This window comes from Tachysurus vachellii, chromosome 1, assembly GCF_030014155.1.
Source record: "Tachysurus vachellii isolate PV-2020 chromosome 1, HZAU_Pvac_v1, whole genome shotgun sequence".
Taxonomy (NCBI): Eukaryota; Metazoa; Chordata; class Actinopteri; order Siluriformes; family Bagridae; genus Tachysurus; species Tachysurus vachellii.
This window is the reverse complement of record NC_083460.1, coordinates 34131704-34150833: the sequence shown is the minus strand read 5'-3', so window position 1 is coordinate 34150833 and position 19130 is coordinate 34131704. Positions and strand designations below refer to the sequence as shown.

Sequence of the window (19130 nt, the reverse complement as noted above, 5' to 3'; positions counted from 1 at the left end):
TCTTATATAACTTATTGTTTTTATTATTACAGTAATGAGCCATACCACACAACTGTATGCCACACTAGTTAAATCAGTGGCACATTAAGTATTATATTTTATATTAGATTAAATCAAGGCATTTAGAGCCACCAAGGGTGTATTGATGTTGGCAACTTTTTCCTCATTCCTTTCTGTAGTTATTTATCCCATCATTATTTGGGCTAAATTTGAGGTTTATGTGTATGTACCAGTGTATGTTTATGAAGCTATATTATGGATTAACTTATAGAAATGTGAGCTTTCATTTATAACCCTTTGGCATTTTCAATAAAAAAACAATAAACTGAGATCAAGCACCATGTTCCTGTCCATGGTAAAGTTTTGAGACATTCCATCACTATTTGCCTTTGGGAGAATAGTTTAATATAAGCTTTTATGAGCAGAGTTTAGGGCTAAAGGCCAGCGGGAGCCTTGGGTTTGTCCTGCTTGTGGTTACAGCTATACTTTCCAAACACAGCTCAGAGTGAGGAAACTCAGAAAAGGAGGATTATATTCCTCCGGTGCTGTGAGCACTGGGGTATGGTTCAGTTTTTATCCACCGCAGATGGAGGAGGTGCAGACAGCGACCAGAGACCCGGCAAGGTCAGTAGGGACGGGGCTCTCATTTCACATTAAGGTAAAGGCTGTGGTTTCAGGTCAGTGAGACTGGAGAGATTAAGTTAGCATGCTGAGATCTGGTTCACACTTTTGATTGATATTTCTGTTGGTTGGGAGTGAGGAAATGGAAGAAGGGAAGTCATGTAGGTGTCATTTTAGCTTTTTGTAGCTAAACTGGACTATTGCTGGATCAGCAGAGAGGTGAATAGTTTTGACAATACGTCATGGAAGAGGGTGGGACTCTATCTTTTGGTGGTCATAAATTTGGCCGTCAGTTTCCTCTCCACTACTTTTACTGTACATAGTAAAGATCCCATTCATACCACACAAAGTGCTACTACAGCTTCATTGTACATTTTGCTATATACATTGAAGAACCCAGTCAACCTCAGGCTCCCTTCCTGGGCAAAGCCTTATTCTATCTTTACATCATCACTCAGACAGGTATGGAAGGGGTCTGCTTTTGCATTGCATTAAAAAGCTGGTTGAATTACAGCTCCGGGGTTTCCAGTTCGATCGTGAACAGTTTCCTCTCACCTCCAGAAACTTTCCTGTAGGTGGATTGTCTTTGCTTAATTGTTACTAGAAGGGAATGAGTGTATGAATGACTGGCATCTCATCTGAGATCGTATTCCCATCTCCTTCCTAGTTTTTATGGGATAAGCTCTGAATCAATGAATCTGAATCATGAAGACAGATGAATGAACAAATGAATATTGATAGCAGTTTATAATAAACAGATGATTCTGATCATGGTTGAACAAGTTAAGAATAAGAATTGGTGTGGCTCTGCTCTCTTTGCGGCATATTGCATGCATTCACTTCTCTTCATGGATGATCCTTTTTTTGGAATGCAGATTTTGTTTAATTTTGTGAAACACATTGTGAGTGCTGGCAACAGATAACAAAATTAGATGCTACATTTGTCAACTGGATGGGAGGTTGAATTTGGTTAAATTCTGCCAGCAAAATTGTGTCACACCAATCAGCCAATTTGTGCTATTTTTCTAGTCTGTGCATTGTTCAAAACAAGAGTCTGCAATTAAATATTGCAGACTCTTGTGCCTGGGTTCTTCAGTGCTGTTTATTGGCAAAAATGGCTTTGTACCATGTAATGGGTCAGCCCTAAATAGCTTACCATTTAACAGTTTTCAAACAATAAATATAATTTACTTACCATTACCACAATACTATCAAAACGCTCACATCAAAAGAGTGTTAACATTTTGTTGTAAAGCTTAAAGCATGCTTGTTAGACCTGCCAATCTAAACAGTATGAACGTTCCATGTCATTGTTAATTAGGTGGGATCAAAACGATAAACAACTACACCGATTTAAATCGCTAACAACATGTATTAACTCAAAGCAACTTTACTGAAATCCAAATAAAGGTTTAGACACCTAAGAAGAAAGCAAGGAGGCAACAGTATTACAGAGAAATATCCCTGAGATATACAGTATGAGGAAGACATCTTCAGAGGAACCAAAGTTGAAAGGGAAGTCTTGCTTCTCTGGATCACTCTGGATAGTTGGATAATTAGCAATTATTCTTCTAAAACTCTGTACTCTAAAATCAAACAGTACTGTGTTGAAAGTATGGTCAGTGTGAGAATATTATTAATGGTTAATGGTATTATTAATAAGGTTTTGGCAAAGGACTAATCTGATTCACATTTATAGCACCCAGGTGACATTATTTACTGAAGCATGGGTGAAACTGTTGGAGAAGTTTAGTGTGTCCATGTGTGACACCCAGAGCAGCTGAAATAATTCCTCTTGATGCATGGTGCTGGTAACATTTTGGCTGTAGTAGTAGTCTTATAAGAAATGAGGAAATGTTCATTTAAATGACATATTTTGTATATAATTTTTCTTATATTATTATATATGTTCCCTGAATCAATTCATTCATGAATGAATTCTGGAGCCATAGGTTACACATTAGCAGAGTACATGACAATATCCATTTAGGGGAATGAGTGTGATTTCACATACAAAACCTCACTCTCCATTACAAATGTAAGCAGACAAACAGGTCAGAAAAGAGAAAATTAGCAGTTTCACAGCAGGCCAAACAATCTTATAAGAACAACCGGATTTGCCTCAGGGGCCACTGTTTGCCAACCCCAGTATAGGGCAATACCTGCTGTTTAATTCACAGCATTTGTCTTGTACAGCATTTCCAAACCCTCTTGGATTCCTCCTAACTGATAGCTCAGGAAAGTTCGAAGCATTAATGTATATTGTACCACAATTGCAGTTTTTAGCTTTCAAAAATTGATCCCAAGCTTCATACATGGTTTTGTTCAATGGAACAGTCATTTTATATTTTATGCCATGCCACTTCTGCTTATAAACGTATTGAAAAGTATGTCTGTGCTCTACACTCTCACACTGCAGCCTTTAAGCTGGCTTGCTCGAGTCTTACTGTTCCCTGTATTTTTTATATCAGGGGAGAGAAACACACACCTACTGTAGCATGCTGAATTGAGTCTGACTGGCCCTCTGCGGCTTGTAAAAGTGGAAGTATTCCATGGAGAAGAATGAAGATTGTGTGGGGACATGCACATTTACAAATGGATTTGTTCAGATTATACAGATTATGTGTCACCGCTCAAATGAACAATCTGTGTTTGTAGAGTATTCTCTGTAGTTTGGCTGTACAAGTCACTATTATCCAGACTGAACTCTGTGGAGTCCATTATTATGTATATGTGCAGAGAGGATTTTAATACAGTTCAACTAACTTTATAAAGCATCTTTATGGAGTTTAAGCACTATCTTTAATTGAGTGTGCGAGCATCAGCAAGCATTATCAATAAAAATGAGAAACCGTACCATAAACTGTGGGCTTGCAATGGTACATTATACAGCCAGAAGTATGTGAACACCTGACCATCACAACAGATGTGCTTGCTGAACATCTCTTTCCAAAACCATGGGCCATATTGCCCTGGTCACCTTTTGCTTTTTTAACAGCCTCCATTTTTCCAGGGAGTCTTACATATAAGTTTTGGAATTGTCAGGATTTGTGTGCATTCAGCAATTATAGCAGTAGTTTGGTTGAGCACTGATGTTGGACAAGAAGCCCTGGTGCTCAAGGTACTATTTCAGTTTGTGCCAAAAGTGTTCATTGGGGTTGAGGTCAGGTCACTTGAGATCTTTCACACCAACATCAGCAATCCATGTCTTTATGGATCTTGCTATTTGCACAGGGGTATTGTCCTGCTAGACTAGGTTTGTGTTATGAGGTCCTAACTGTCCATCAATCTATTCTTTATTGTACCATTATCCTACACTGGGTAACAGGGAACCTGTGCACGCGGTCCTGGTGCATGCGGTGGGGGGATGGGGTGCCAACCCATTACATGGCACAATTGCACACAAACTTATTCACACATTACAGACAATTTAATGATTCCATTCAGCCTACAACACGTCTTTGGAATGGGGAAATCGGAGTATCCAGAAGAAACCCTCAATCCATGGGGAAAGTTCTGTGCACAAAAAGGGTGGAGGTGGGAGTCAAAACCCAAACTCTGGAGGTAAACATGCTAAACATGGAGTCATAGCCTTCAAGAGTGAATACTAATTAAACGTTATTAATTATGAAGGTGCAGATTTTATCCGGTTTGGTTAACCAGATAACATGTTGCATAAAATTGTTAATTGTATATGTTTCTGCTTCTAGAAAGATCAAACTGTTTGTTTCTCAGCTATGTATTTCTATTATATTCTGCGTCATGTGGATAAACATAAATGTCTGTGTTTGGACATAATTGGGTCTTCAGTTTTTTTATATCTGATTGACACAATATAATAAGCCTCAGTGCTGGGTCCCTAGACCCTAACTTCTTTTCAGCTCATGAATACATTCAGTTTAATCAGCGGGCTTTTAATATTTTTACATTCTTTACTATGTTTATTTCAACTCTCCAAGGTCACACTGTGTGATTTTGATGGATGGGGAATGGATATTTAATTGACAAAATTAATTAGGCTGCAGTTTAAGGCCCTTAGTGAATGTTTAATGCATTTGCAAAAAGCCAGCAAACTCTATTGGATCAAAATTTAATTGGCTTATTATGTATTAATTGTTCATCTTTGTTTAGATCTGCCAAGATGTAAGATTAATGGAATCTGTTCCAGGTCTATGGATGTGCATGTGTTTTAGAATGTAATGGAATAAGCTGATTGAGTTTAGCTAATATCTTGCATGTGAATAAAGCATCAGTGGGGAGTTGAGCACAAGCTTTGACAAGCACACTCATTCTGACATTTTATATCCTGTGTCTCTCAGAGCCAATTCAATGATGCATTATTCAAGAGACGTTTGTTAAATAGTAACCCAACAGCAAAGACACATTTTACAATTTCTATAAAAATTCTACATGCCAGCATAACATTTTTTTTGCATTCTCAGCTTATGTTTTTTAAAGTATGCAAACCTTCACATGGGTTCAATATGAGTTCCCTTGGAACAAAGATTTCCTACCACTATGGTGTGGGTTTTTTGGTACAGTAGCACACCACAATCAGGCAGTGAAGGCACGGACATAACCTAAAAATCTTTCATTTCAGTGCTAGCTTTTTTTTTGTTCTGTATAGTCAGAACTGATTTCATAGTAATGTGTTGTGTAAGAGTGTTAAAGAGTGTTAGATACATAATTAACACTCTTTTATTGGAAACCTGTCTTTTCATTTTCAGTGCTCATCATCCTGTGGACGAGGCCTTCAGTCTCGTGTGGTCCAGTGCATGCATAGAGTGACTGGTCGCCATGGCAGTGACTGTCCCACAGTCTTAAAGCCACCAGCATACAGGCAGTGTCATCAGGGGGCATGTAATGACAGAATTAATGTCAACACCATAACTTCACCAAGACTGGGTAAAAAAACACTTTCTATATTGTAGTTCAATTTGTAAAGACCAGATTCCACCCACTTTAACCTTTAAAATGCTTTGTCTTCAACCACCCAGAGACCTTAATGTCTGATGAATATTTATGAATATTAACTCCTTTGTGCAGGGATTAGCTTAATTGTTGATAACAAATATGGAAAATCCATATAATGTGTATGTACAGTTCCTTTTATAAAAAAAAAAAGAGGGAAAAAAAAAGAAAGTAAGTGAAGTGAAGGTCATTCCCTGCCCTGAGATGTTTTCCTCAGATTGTTATTACTGTTATTAGAAACTAATCAGCTTCACTTCCTGATGATTATTTTGCTGTATATAATGTCTCATCGTATCATTTAATCCTTGTAAAGTCAATGGAGGTGTTTCTATTACTTACTGGCTTTGACGTGACTGAGGTTTATATGAAAATGTTACACAGGAACTTGGAAACAGCTCATGCACAGGGGCTTGTATGGAAGATGTGCCACATAATTTAAGATTAATAATAAACAGCTTTACCAAAAAAGTTTTTTGTTTAATAAAGAAGAGCATATGATTGTTGATGTGTTAAAATTTTAGAAAAGCGTCTCGAATATCAGTGTTTTGTAACAGTCACAGAGCTTTGTAAAGATTCCCAGAGCATGAAAGTGGAGTTTAAGCTTTCAGGTTTCTCACAAGCTGTCTTTTGTGTGTGTGTGTGTATGTGTGTGTGTGTGTGTGTGTGTGTGTAAGAGAGAGAGAGAGAGAGAGAGAGAGAGAGAGAGAGACTTCAAGGACAGATTGTTTATGCTTTAACATAAGTGATAACAGAAACAAACTTCCTTTTGAACATCCTACACCATTAAATCTAACTAGGAGCTGTTAAAAATATAATGTTGTGTTGTTTAATAAATTAAAGATTTTAATTTTGTCAAAAGTATTATCAGAAAAAAAAATTATCAGAACATACTTTGTTATAGTATGTTTAATGTAACATAGTGTAATGTTGCATGATATAATATTTCCTGAAATGACTTCTTGTCCTGTTCTTGTACTCTTTCCAACAGCGGCACTGACGTATAAGTGTACAGGAGATCAGTGGACGGTGTACTGTCGTGTCATTCGGGAGAAGAACCTGTGCCAGGACATGCGCTGGTACCAACGCTGCTGCCAAACTTGCAGAGACTTTTACGCCAGCACAATGTCCCGCGAAAGTTAATCAGCCTGGCACTTCTTCCCACGTAGCAGCTTAATTTTTTTATGTCCTCTTTTTGTACTGTCATAAATGACACTGTGTATATTGATATAAAGGATTATTAGATTTTAAAGCAGAAACCAGTCAAATGATGCACATGTCAGATTTTTCAAATTGGATGTTGAAACTTTTAAGGTTTTGACATGAAAATGGTGCAAAAGGTCTATGACTTTTTTTTATTATTATATTTGTCTTGCTGTAAACCAAAGTTGAGAATATTGGAGGCCATTTGAGACTTCTTCAGCGAAGCAGCTTGGCTGTTGTACAGTGAGCTGAACATTTAGGAAATGATTGGGCTTACATTGCTTTCTAAAAGCCACTGGTTGGCCAGTAATCCCAAAACTGAACAATGGCACATTTTTGTAATTTTGATATACTAACCACATATTCATTCTGTTATCTTTTATTTCTTCCAGATTTCTTAGGTTCATTAAGTGCTTTATCAAGATAAAATGTTAAAATAATCATGGTTTATAGGGTCATTTTCACCCTATAATCTATGACACAAGGCATGGTTGTCTTAAGTAGGATCATCTCTACAGGCTAAATAGGTCATAGTAAAAAGAGAGAGGACTTTACACCAACTAAATGTATGCCTAAGAGCAGTTATCACTAGCCCTCCTTGTGAACATCCATGTGAATCGATAGTTAACAAAATAGCTAGTGCTTCATAAAATAAGAAGTAGCAACATCTATAGACCCTATGAAACGGTAATACAGGAGACACCTGAGATCTACACTTCAGATAATAAAATCATCAGGCCAAATATGCAAAATTTTACTAAATGTACTTTTTTAAACCATTTTATCATGGTGAAATTTGACCCGTGGTTTTACACGTCTCTGTATTGTGATTCACTAGAAACCAAGTGGGCGGAACAGAAATGTCTTTGATCTGAAATAAAAAAGTGAGGACTTTCTTATCTTTAGTTAGCAAATCACAATATAAATTCACTGAGAGAAAAACAAAACAAAACAAAAAATAGTCTTCTCATCCACCAGTATACCTTTTTTGTGGTAATTATTTTTTTCCTGTCTGCTTGCAAGAATTTTCTTAGAAATGTTGCCACTTCTGCACATATACACACTACACACTACCCAAAGCTTGTCTGTTAAATCCTGCAACCAAACTTGGACTGCAACATTGCATATGCAACAACAGGAACACGAAAACAAGTGTTCAGAGTAGAGTAATAGCAGGGACTTTAGTGGAGGTTAGACCTCAAGGTTTATTGAAACATCGCTAGGTTTTGACACGCAGGATGTGTGTGAAATGAACATTAATATAGACTACAGGTTCCCTGTGTTCTCCAGGGAGTGGTGTTCTCCTGGACCAGGGTTGGGAGCCTGGGATACACACAATATTCTCAGTTTCAGAAAACATCAGCATTATAAGCTGCAGGAAAAACAGGAAACGAGCAAATTTGCTATTTGTTTGTTTGTTTTTAAGAATTTGAGAATTGTATTGACACCAGATAACACCTCCTTTCATTGACATTATTTTTACTTTATTGAGTTTCCCTATTATTGCACTGCAGATACAAGGTTAAAGGTTAGTTTTAAAGATCAATGTTAAACGAGTAGGAGCAATGTTCTAATGACACGGCCAGTTCCTCTCCCTTATTTTTCCAATAATATATACACATATTTTTTATTTTTAGCAAAATGTTTAAAACACACCATCTGACTTCTGTCTTTCCTTGGCTACAGGATCAACACAGATATATTTAACTATATTCATACTTATTCTTCCAACTTAATGATTCGTCATCCTAAAACATTAACTTCAACATATTTTCCTTTTGTATTTCATTGTTTTTAGTAAGTACGTTCAATGTTAGATATTTTTCAATAAGAACATTGCACATTTGTTTACATCTGTAAGAAAAGTGGATGTTTAACTAGCATACAGCTTTTCATATTTCCAGGAGTCATGCTCAAAACAAGTTTTTCCTTTTCTTGTTGGGCACAATTATGAAACAACAATGACCAGGTATTTTAACTTTCAACAACTGCTGATGACATCGTCAGTAAAGTGTTTAGAACTGGTTATAGCTCACATGCAGGTTGCATTATTTTAGTGTAAAATGTTACTTCCCAGGTTTTTACACTACACAAAAGTCCCTGTGTGTGTGTGTGTGTGTCTGTGTGTGTGTGTGTGTGTGTGTGTGTGTGTGTGTTAAAATACCTTGGCCCCTGTTTTCTCAGGCAGTGCAGGGTTCATTTGGTGCTAGACAAATTTCACTGCTGTGGAATTCAACATTTTTTTTTGTCCTGTTTTTCTCATGATTGTTTTTATGTATTTTCTGACACATATGTTTTGTGATGATTATTTAATACTAAAATGTAGCTACCTTACTATTTCAGAGATTTCAGCCCAGTGGTGCAAATTGCTTCATTTACTGCTATGATGCAGATATACGTACTGTATATATTCCAGTACTGTATGTCTTTAGTTGCACATGATGGTACATTATCTGCATTTTTTGATGGTGCTGATTTGATAACAACTGTTTAAATGTCTATACAAAAATAAATTAATCTTATAACACATGAAAATGTTTTACATTTCATAAAGCCAGTGCACATTGAATGAATCCATATTCCCATTTATAAACAATGAAAAGTTACTGTACGTTCCTGTTGTGTCTATACAGTATTTAAACTAATTTCAAACAAAATGTAACAGACATTTATTAAAAACATTCCCAGACATTTTACCCCAAATATAGTCCATCATCCATGAAATGTTTGGTGTCGGTTATTTGATTTATTTGGATTTTTCACTGGTAATACAAAGACTGATGGAAATCTATCTTTTCCAAAATTATTTATTTCTTCTTTTAAATAATGCCATTCAGATTTTCTGATGTGGTTTAGGACACAGTATAACTTGCTGTAATCTATAAAGGAAAAAACTTCTGTGTAGCTGGACACAATTACAATTTTTAGTCAAAACAATCATGTACAATCAGAATCATTTTTTTCTTGGTGTATTTTGGTATCCTTCCACTCCCCAGGCATGAGTTGCCAAAGTTTGAAATTGGAGTTGTAACAGAAAGCCAGTAGTTACGTATGAAATCCAACCTGATGGATGGGAGAAAAGCACTATTATTATTATTATGATTATGATGATGATTATTATTATTATTATTATTATTATTATTATTATTATTATTATTATTATAGTTTTGCCCATTCTTCTTAACAATAATACTATGTCAGTTTGGATCGTGAACATAAACTTTCAAGTGGAATTGAGGTCTGGGCTTTTTCTGTTGCATTCAAACACATTCTTGGTTTTGGTGCACAGTTTAACTTTTGCAACGTGCTTGGAACTTTTGTCCTGCTGGAAGGTGAAACTCTGCCCCAGTCTCTTACAGACTGGAAAAGCGTTTTCTTAAATGATTGCCTTGTATTTTTCTGACATCCATCTTGCCCCAGTTTCACAGATTCTGCTGATAAAAATGTTCTCAGGGTAATGAGTGATGTTGGGTTTCCACCAAACTTGGTGCAAAAAAATGAAACTTTTCCACATTTGCTGTGTCTCAGAAATGCATTTTGGCTATAACTCCAAATGGCTTATAGCTTTTTATTTGCCACATGTTCTTTTGTAGAGTCTGTGCTATGGTTGTCATGTGAACAGCTTTTCCCATCTAAAGTGTAAATCTCTCCAGCTCCTTCAGAGTTATTCTTGGCCACTTGGTTGCTTCTCTGACTAATGGCCTCTTTACCTGGTCATTGACCTTTGATGGATAGTTACCTTTAGGCAGTTTTGTGCTTTTGCCATATTCATTCCATTTTAATAATGGATTGAATGGTGCTCAGTGGGATTTATTTATTTATTTGTTTGTTTATTTATTTGTAACAAGCCCAGACTTTCTTCCAGAAATTGGATTTGGATTTGTTTTGATAGCTCTTTGGACTTCATGATGTTGTTTGTTTAGGTTCAATTAATTATTCACCTAATTATGTGACTGCTGGCGTTGCCCAACCTAATTTGGATATCTCACTTCAACAGGGTGACTACACATTTTATTTATTGTTTATTTGTAAATAGTTTAGCATAGATGCAGTATTTTGTGTAAATGCATGCAGTATAATCACAGCTAAGTTCATTTCAGTCCAAGGTTGTAACACTACAAAATGTGGAAAGGTTCAATGGAGTGAATACCTGAGTAAGGCACTGCATCACACTTGTATTTGTCACCAGGTAGAAAATGTATTAAATACTCTTTTCTCATAGATGAGTCTTTTATAATTAAGCAAACATTAGGATTCTAAGCTAAGCTAGCCCTGCATCTGCTCTAATTATTTCTCCTGTTTTGTACTCTCCAAACAGATTAAAACAGATCGATATTATTTATTTTGCTTATTTTCATTTACTGTCTGAATGTTGAAGGCGAGTGATAAATGTCAATACTGACCCAGAGTAAACCCATTAATTAAACTAGTTGGCATAGTCACAATCCACCACAATATATGGACTTAGAGATGTGATTAAATTGTTGAATGGATCTATTTATAAAAAGTCAACAAACCTCCTGTCCAAACAAAAACCTGTATTTTCCATATCAGTACTCCGCCATAGTCAGAATAACAATTGAAATAAAAAATAATTTACTGTGAGATGACACTAAATGACTTATTATTAATCAGTTATTCAACTTCAGTTATTTTATTCAGTAGCTAATATTAATTAAGTAATAATTTATTATTACAAACCTAAATTAATTATTTACTGACTATAGTGAAATTAATAGAAAAGCTATGTAGTCACAAGCAGAAGGAGCTATGTATCAGTTGTAGGACTTTAAGCGGTTAATATAAGTAGTACATATGAATAAATGAATAAATACATTTACATTTATAGCATTCATCAGTTGCCATTATCCAGAGTGACTTACATTTATCTCATTCATACAACTGAGCTTTTGCACCAGTTGGGGGCCTTGTTCAAGTGCTTAGTGGCAGCTTGGTGGTCTTGGGGTTTAAACTCGCCTTCCAATCTGTATTACAAGGCTTTAACCACTGAGCTACCACTAACCAAGCTCAAATATTTATCACTATCTTATCTAAGTCTAATATCAATTTTTGTATTATATTAATCTTCGTATAACGTAATTTTTTTGTATTATGTATCTTATGTTCTGTAAAGCTGCTTTGAGACAATGTCTATTGTCAAAAGCGCTATACAAATAAATAAAAAATAGAATTGAGTATTTTAGATGGGAATATTTTTCAATATTAATTAGTTATTTTAGCCTTGAGGCTTGACTGAAAAAAATCAAGACAAATCCTTATATTACAACCTGATTGTAATTGAGAAATTAGGTACATTGCTTTTTTTCTTTTTTTTTTTTTTTTGAGAAAATGAAAAAAAAATCCCTTTTCATGTACCTGTAGGCAGTTTATAACTCAAAGGGCTATTTTCCTCATGATTACCTGCATGATTATTAGTATTTCATTTCAATTTTACTTCTAATTGTGCAGAGCGACCCAAATGAGGTGCATGGTTCATTGAGTATAAAATACAATCATATGCACCGGAAAATATGTAATAAGGTATTTCTTACCATAAAAAATGCCATTATCCTCTGTGAAGAATCAACATGTTCCCACAGTTTATATTTGTATTCTGTTCATTTCTCCTTTCATGCTCAGTGCTGCTCTCTCACCATGGTGTTGAGAACACATAGTATGATATGCAAAGCAGTGAGCATGCATATGACAAATGGCCATCTGGCTCTCTCTGTACCATGGTCAGCAGAGCAGATTCAGGATGACACTGAAGGACTTCATGAGAAGGAAATTGGTGCCTGGCTCATGTATCATGCATGAACTTCTGTGGTTGCTTATATCTCATTGCTTCACACTTATTTTCCCTTTTTTTCATCTTGCTGCACTATGCTGGCTTTAGACATTAGCATGTGATGAGGCATTGTTTCCTAGAAATCTAAGATAAATTAAACGTTGTTTCATATATTTATATATAGAATTTATAGTGGCAGAAATCTCCAGATTGCAATAAACAATATCTAATCATTCATTCTTATAAGACTGTATCTCAGTCCTCCATTCATCCTTCACCAGACAGAAGATTACAGTCCAAGATATTAATCATAGATTAAACATAAATTTTGATATGCAAAAGAACAACTAGATGTGTGATAGATGATGGAGCGAGTGATGCACAATCTTTCCAAACATGTCACTTTTTATTACCTCTGGTTAATGTTTTGTAGCACTGAACAGAGTCTTTTTCCAAGCTCATATATAAGCTTAATTGAAATGTTCTGCTCTAAAGCATAAGGTATCTTGCATACAATGCTTTACATTAGTCAACTTCTCCTGCTAATTAGATCCGCATTTCTGTTAAGACTGTTTTGGATTACACACAGTTACTTTTCTAGTGTCTGTTTCACACCGTCACTTCGTCAATACTTTGGAGAAAAAGAAACTTACATAACAATTAAGTGTTCCTAATTGAAGCTGAATGTTTTTTTTTTATCTCAACCCTTCTAACAGAAAGTTCAAGCAGGCTGGCAGACTCCACTTTGGTCAGGATGTCATCTTTTTATATAAGGGTTTAGGGTTGATTAATTCACCTAATTAGACATCCCACTCTATCTATCAGACTGTTAGTACAGCTTTACCTTAGCTATAGGAATTCCATATTTAAAGAAGAAACTACATGTACAGAGATGGTCCAGTACCCAAATAATATCTAGTCAGTTACATTTAATATTGTTACATTACTTCTAAAAGCCTTAAAGCCCCAAATTTGCCCTGGGGGATCGACCAAGACTGTCTGTCCGTCCATCCATCCATCCATCCACCCATCCATCCATCCATCCATCCATCCATCCACCCATCCATTGATTTCCTTTCATGAGTCTCTCTCTTTAAGCTATTGAGACAAAAAGCACCAACATGTCATGTTATTGAGAAAATACAAAGCCGTTTTTGAGAAGACTTGACCCATGACGTTACCACTAAAGGTTACAAAGTGCTGACACTACGGACTCTAAATTACTTATAAATAAACATCTCATCAACTAAAACTTCACCATATCAACAATTCTATGCATTTTAATAAAAAAAAAATTATCCATCATCCACCATAGTGTGAAGTAACAAGTCCCTGTGTGAGTTGTTACTGTAGTATAATTATCATAAAGATTACTTTACTTATTGTACTGTGTATGGCTGTATGGATGTGACCAATAAAATTTGAGTGCAATGATAAAATGTGCTTGCTGAGCATCATATTCCAGATTTACTCCCACCTTTCTGTTTTAATAAGCTTCAATCACTCTTTTACAGTACAAAGGCTATCTACTAGATTTTTTAGCATGGCTGTGTTAATTCATGAGGTCAGGCACTGATGTCTGATGCGGAGGTTTGTGATACAAACAGCATTTCACTTAATTACAAAGTGTTGCTGTTGAGTTCAGTGGTGAGGGTCTGTGCAGGCCACTCAAGTTCTACTCCAACCTTGGCAAACCATGTCATCATAGACCTCACTTTGTGCACAGGAGCATTGTCATGCTGGAGCAGGTTTGGACATCTTAGTTCGAGTGAAGGAAAATGCTACAACATACAAAGACATTCTAGAAAACTCCATGTTTGCAACCGTTTATGGTAGAACTGCATATGAATGTAGTGATCAGGTATCCGCATACTTTTGGTGTTATAATGGATTGGATCATCTCTTTTTTCTATCAGATTATCTTTGCTATTCTTGTATAGTCTTATTCTTTTTCCATCCAGTGTGACAGCATGTTCAATCCTTTTGAAATGTGGTGAATAGTAATCTAGCAATTCTAGGATTTAAATACAATAGCGAGATTAATGTGTGAAGCCATGATTATCTCCACAATTTCACCTCTGTACCACTATACACATTTGTTTTTGTCCTTTCGTGAATGGAGTGAGAGGAGAATGATAATCTTTGAGATTGCAGGGTGACATTTACACAACGTAGATTCTTGTTAAGATGTCAAGGTTTTCTAATAGAGGCTGAACATGATGGAGATGACTTGAACCTATAACATAAAGAGGGAAATGTCACCTCTGCTGTGTAGACAGTAAATAACAGTTCAGTGAGAACCTAAAACCTATTCATCCTCAGAGTCTTATCTTCATCATTTATTTAGAATTGATACTGGTTTGTACTGCTGGATAATTAGCAATTAGCTAAACTACTATACGGCCTATACAGTACACAATACTATCTGATTAACACTAAACCTAACAATAAGCTCACTAGAACACCAATTACTTAAATGGACATGTGGCAGCAGCCTGGAAAAATCCTTCACATGGTCAAATGTTGACATTTACAGTATGTTATATAAAGTTGTGAAACCTGCATGAAATTATGTTATTTATATGTATCTTGAACCAAAAAATTAACTAACCATAAACTGACTCTTTAGATAACATGATCCCTCCATGCAGACAGAAATGGTAATATTTTAAATTTTCATAACACTTTATCAAAATAAATTTGATTTTTTTTTTTTATAATAGATGTCAAAAGTATTTTGCTCATTTAAAGCTAGCCCAAAAAAACAGACTTTATATACCACTTTCCTCACAAAATGCAAATGTCACACAGATTGTATATATGGCTAGCTGAATTTGCGTTATTTTAATGTGAGACATTCAGTTAAATATTAAATTTGTCATCACCAAAACTGACTGATTGAATTCACTGATATTTGGCCTGAAATAATCTGCTATCTGATTTGAAACTTAAATGAATTGAGAATATAGTATTCATTTTTTAAAACCTGTTCATGTTTTGTAGTCTTACAGAGCAGCACTTCTCCACTTCTGTATCTCTCACTCTACAGGGAAGGAGACTATAAAAGAATCTGACCTTTAACAGAGATAGTATTAATGCTCTTCAGTCTTAATGCCCTTCATGACTGACAGACCAAAAGACCGTGGATATTTTTGCCTTATTTTTCCATGCCTTGCACAAAAAAAATAGATTGTGACTCAAGTTTTGATTAATACATTTCCAATCTCTTTTCCTTTTGTGACTCCCCATTAGCATCCCATTAAACTGAACCTTTTCTTTGTAGCTCAAAAGCGTCAGCAAATATCTCGTAATTCACTAAATATATGCCTTATATCAGACACTTCTTTTGGTGTTTGGGGAGCTAAAAAAAGAGTCCTGAACTCGTCGAAATGGAATAACATATTCTCTGGTGAACACATTCTGTGGTGGTGAGTAATTAAAACCAAAATGTATACATAACATTAACATACTGTCTGTAGTAACACATGATTATACTGTATAAGTAAATATTTATGTCACTTGACTTGGGTGTTATGACACTTTCACCCACAGCATAGACAATATTTCAGCTGCCATCTGCTGAAATAAGTCGTTATTAATTTTTGTGTTGGAATATGTCACTTGTCATGAAAAGAATTTCCAGATATTGTGCTCTATGTTCACACATTAAATTCAGTATTACCTCATAAAAAAATACTTAGTCTTTTCTTTTATTGTTTCTATTCTCTTTTTCTGTTTATACAACTAGACATTACCGTCATGAGAAGTCTTGGACTGAATTTGGCATGGGTTTATTAATGGGAATTGGAATGTAGTTAGATTTGGTCTTGCCATATTAGATCTGCTTTGTTGCTGTTGCAAGCGTTAAGAATTGGTCTAAGGTAAAGCAGGAGGAAACCCCTATACAAAACAAGAACAAAATCACTTTCTGTGCACTGAGGCAGAGCCTGGGAGTTTAGTCAGACTAATAAAGGGTTACGTAGATGGGGAAGCACAACATAACCACGTGCACAAAACAACTGTAAATACAAATAACTTTAATCACCAACTCTGAATATGATTCAGAGTTGAATATGAATATGACTCAAGTTGTCCAAGGTGTAGATTTGTTTTCAGATTGTGAACAGGATATTTTCATGTTTAATCACTATTCCATATTTATGATTGTTCCAGATTGTTCTTCTATAACAAGAAAGAAAATCTTGCCTATGAAATAGCCCATATTGCTCTGCCGATGCATGATAGTTAACCTGAAACTTCCTTCAGCATGGGGCATTTTAACCAGCGGTATAAATCTCTAATAATAAGAGCATTCTGATAAAGTGCAATTTTTTGTTCTTTTATGTCTGATAAAATGAGAACAAGTCACAGTCATCTGACTCATAAACAAATGCATTAGGGTAGATAATTCTGGCAAGAAAACATACTCTGTTGATAGTTTCAGCATTTCAAGATTATTCATCAAGCATGCTTTCATGTGGTTCAAAAGCACTTAATACAATCAAACCTATGAACAGGATTAGGCATTGTAAACCAAAAATGATTTTTATATATTGTGACTCAAGTTAGAGATGGAACTCAAGGATAGCATGCAGGAGTGCAACAGTAGCATCTAAATCTCAGAAAACCATTTCGGTAAACCTTTTATCTGTTATTCACAAGCTTTGTTCAAAATGACTTACAAGTGAGACAGCATTCAGTCCAATTATTGACTGGCTTCCAGGCAGTCCTTGAATTTTAATTCACAACCTTCTAGTTATTAGCATATCAATACACTGAGTATATACGGCACAATATGTTTCAGCCCAAAATGAGATAGAAATAGTACTAGAAGAAACAGTACCAGATTCAATGACCAGATCCCATCGAAAGAGTGCTGCACTGGAACCATGCCTAATGAGGATACACAGGTTAATGAATGACATGTTTGATTTGACTATTATGAGAAATTAGAAGTTAGCAGTTTGCAAGGAAGCAATTAGTCTTAATCAGTCAGAGAATGTTAGTCCAATCAGAGGACACTTTCTCCAGATGGCGTCCCAAAACAGAGCCGTAATCAAGCCAGCAAAGGTTTCCATGTTTAGAGAGAAAAAGAACAAGTAGACAAAAAGAACAAGTAAGCAGACTGTTTTAAACATCATGTGAAACAGGTATTGATTACCAAGGCTGTATGGATGAATGAGTTGACAGACAGACAGATGCATATTTACTGTAGTTACTTTAACAATCCTGTAAGGAAAACTGGCTTGTTACTTATGTGAAAGTGCAGTGTATAAAAGTGTAAGATCATTTAGAGCTTAATGTTAATTCTGTCCCAACTCACACCAGACAACAGTAGTTAACAAGACGGGTTTCCCTTAACACTCCAAACCTCATTGCGGTTTGATCAGCTTGTTGCAAAGTCTGCTATGGTAAAGAGACTTTGACCTTGATTGTTGTAGTGTATTGAATTGTGCTAAGCTAACATTCACATTGGTAGTTTTTAAGAAAGCTAGAAAGAGTAGTACTACTCACTGTAATATTTCAAAATAAAAGTGAAGGTTACACTAGCTTTAGATTTTCAGTAAACATTTAAAAACCCACCTTTGGCCTCTGTATAAATTCTTATCCTCAAGCTTTCAAAGTAAAAGACAAAAATTATCATCTAATTTGGACACTATGCTCATCTTCCGCATTCCCAAGAGATCTCTATTCAACCTTCTTGAAGAGAACACTTCCAATCTTGATTAAACATTCAAAGTTCAAAAGAGCACTCTTCACTTTTTTTCCTGTAGGAAGTCAGTGTAGAAAAAGAGAAAATGAATTGAGAAAAACAAGCAAGACTTCAAGAGGTAACACAGCTGGATGTATGAGCTCTACGTCACACTTCAATTGAGTTGACTGTGTTTGCAGCGTGGAATGCCTATGCAACCTTTCTCTCTGCCACTACAAATATTTATTCAGGGAGAGACAACTGTCAACATCCAGTCCAAATTAGTCTGACAGAGGATAGAGTGATTGCTTACCTGGGACCTTGCAGACTGCAGCACAAACACCCAACTGATTTTTTAAGGGAAATAAGGGAGCAGAGTTTTAGATGAATAGTTCTCTTGTTATGTAGACTGAGCATGTCAGCTCTTTTAGAAAGCAATGATAAACAGCTCCCGCCCTTATTATATTTTTCCTCACGAATCGATGCTTTTTCCTAAATCAGAAGCACTGCTGCTTATGCTTTATTCATTACTGTAGACTTTGTCCCTGAAATGCAGACTGTTACATAATGCATTTGTGTGGTGCATAAATGGTGCCAATTAGGTCAAGCTTCTGGCATTTACATCCTAAATGATCAACTGAAATTGTAATGCTAGATATTGGAACTGAACAATTTATAATCAGTCTATAGAGCAAAAGGAGCATTGTTCAATTAACATCACTCTGCACTGTAAGTAGTAATTTCACACTGTTGATTGCACTGTGCAAGGCATGAACTTCTAGTCTACAATAACTCATAGCTAATAAATTGAAGATTGCTGAAATTGATGTCTTTCCTCTAGTTTATTACAAGCAATTT

The 19130-nt window shown here is 35.6% G+C and overlaps 1 protein-coding gene and 1 long non-coding RNA gene across 3 annotated transcripts in view; one reads left to right on the top strand and one right to left on the bottom strand.

Annotated features, from left to right (window-relative positions):
• Positions 1-9474, top strand: part of adamts17 (ADAM metallopeptidase with thrombospondin type 1 motif, 17) — a 136893-nt gene extending 127419 nt beyond the window's left edge. For both annotated transcript variants that reach the window (XM_060884164.1, XM_060884156.1), the window contains 2 exons: positions 5349-5526; positions 6581-9474. In XM_060884164.1, coding sequence (XP_060740147.1) covers positions 5349-5526; positions 6581-6732 — 330 coding nt within the window. In that variant the 3' untranslated portion in view covers positions 6733-9474. The remainder of the gene's footprint in view (positions 1-5348; positions 5527-6580) is intronic.
• A 56-nt stretch (positions 9475-9530) lies between these two features.
• On the bottom strand, positions 9531-18570 carry LOC132855306 (uncharacterized). Its single transcript, XR_009649306.1, has 3 exons — positions 18164-18570; positions 17424-17473; positions 9531-9855 (listed from the first exon to the last, which is right to left on the bottom strand). It is a non-coding gene; the product is annotated as an uncharacterized LOC132855306 (long non-coding RNA).
• Between the last annotated feature and the right edge of the window lie 560 nt (positions 18571-19130).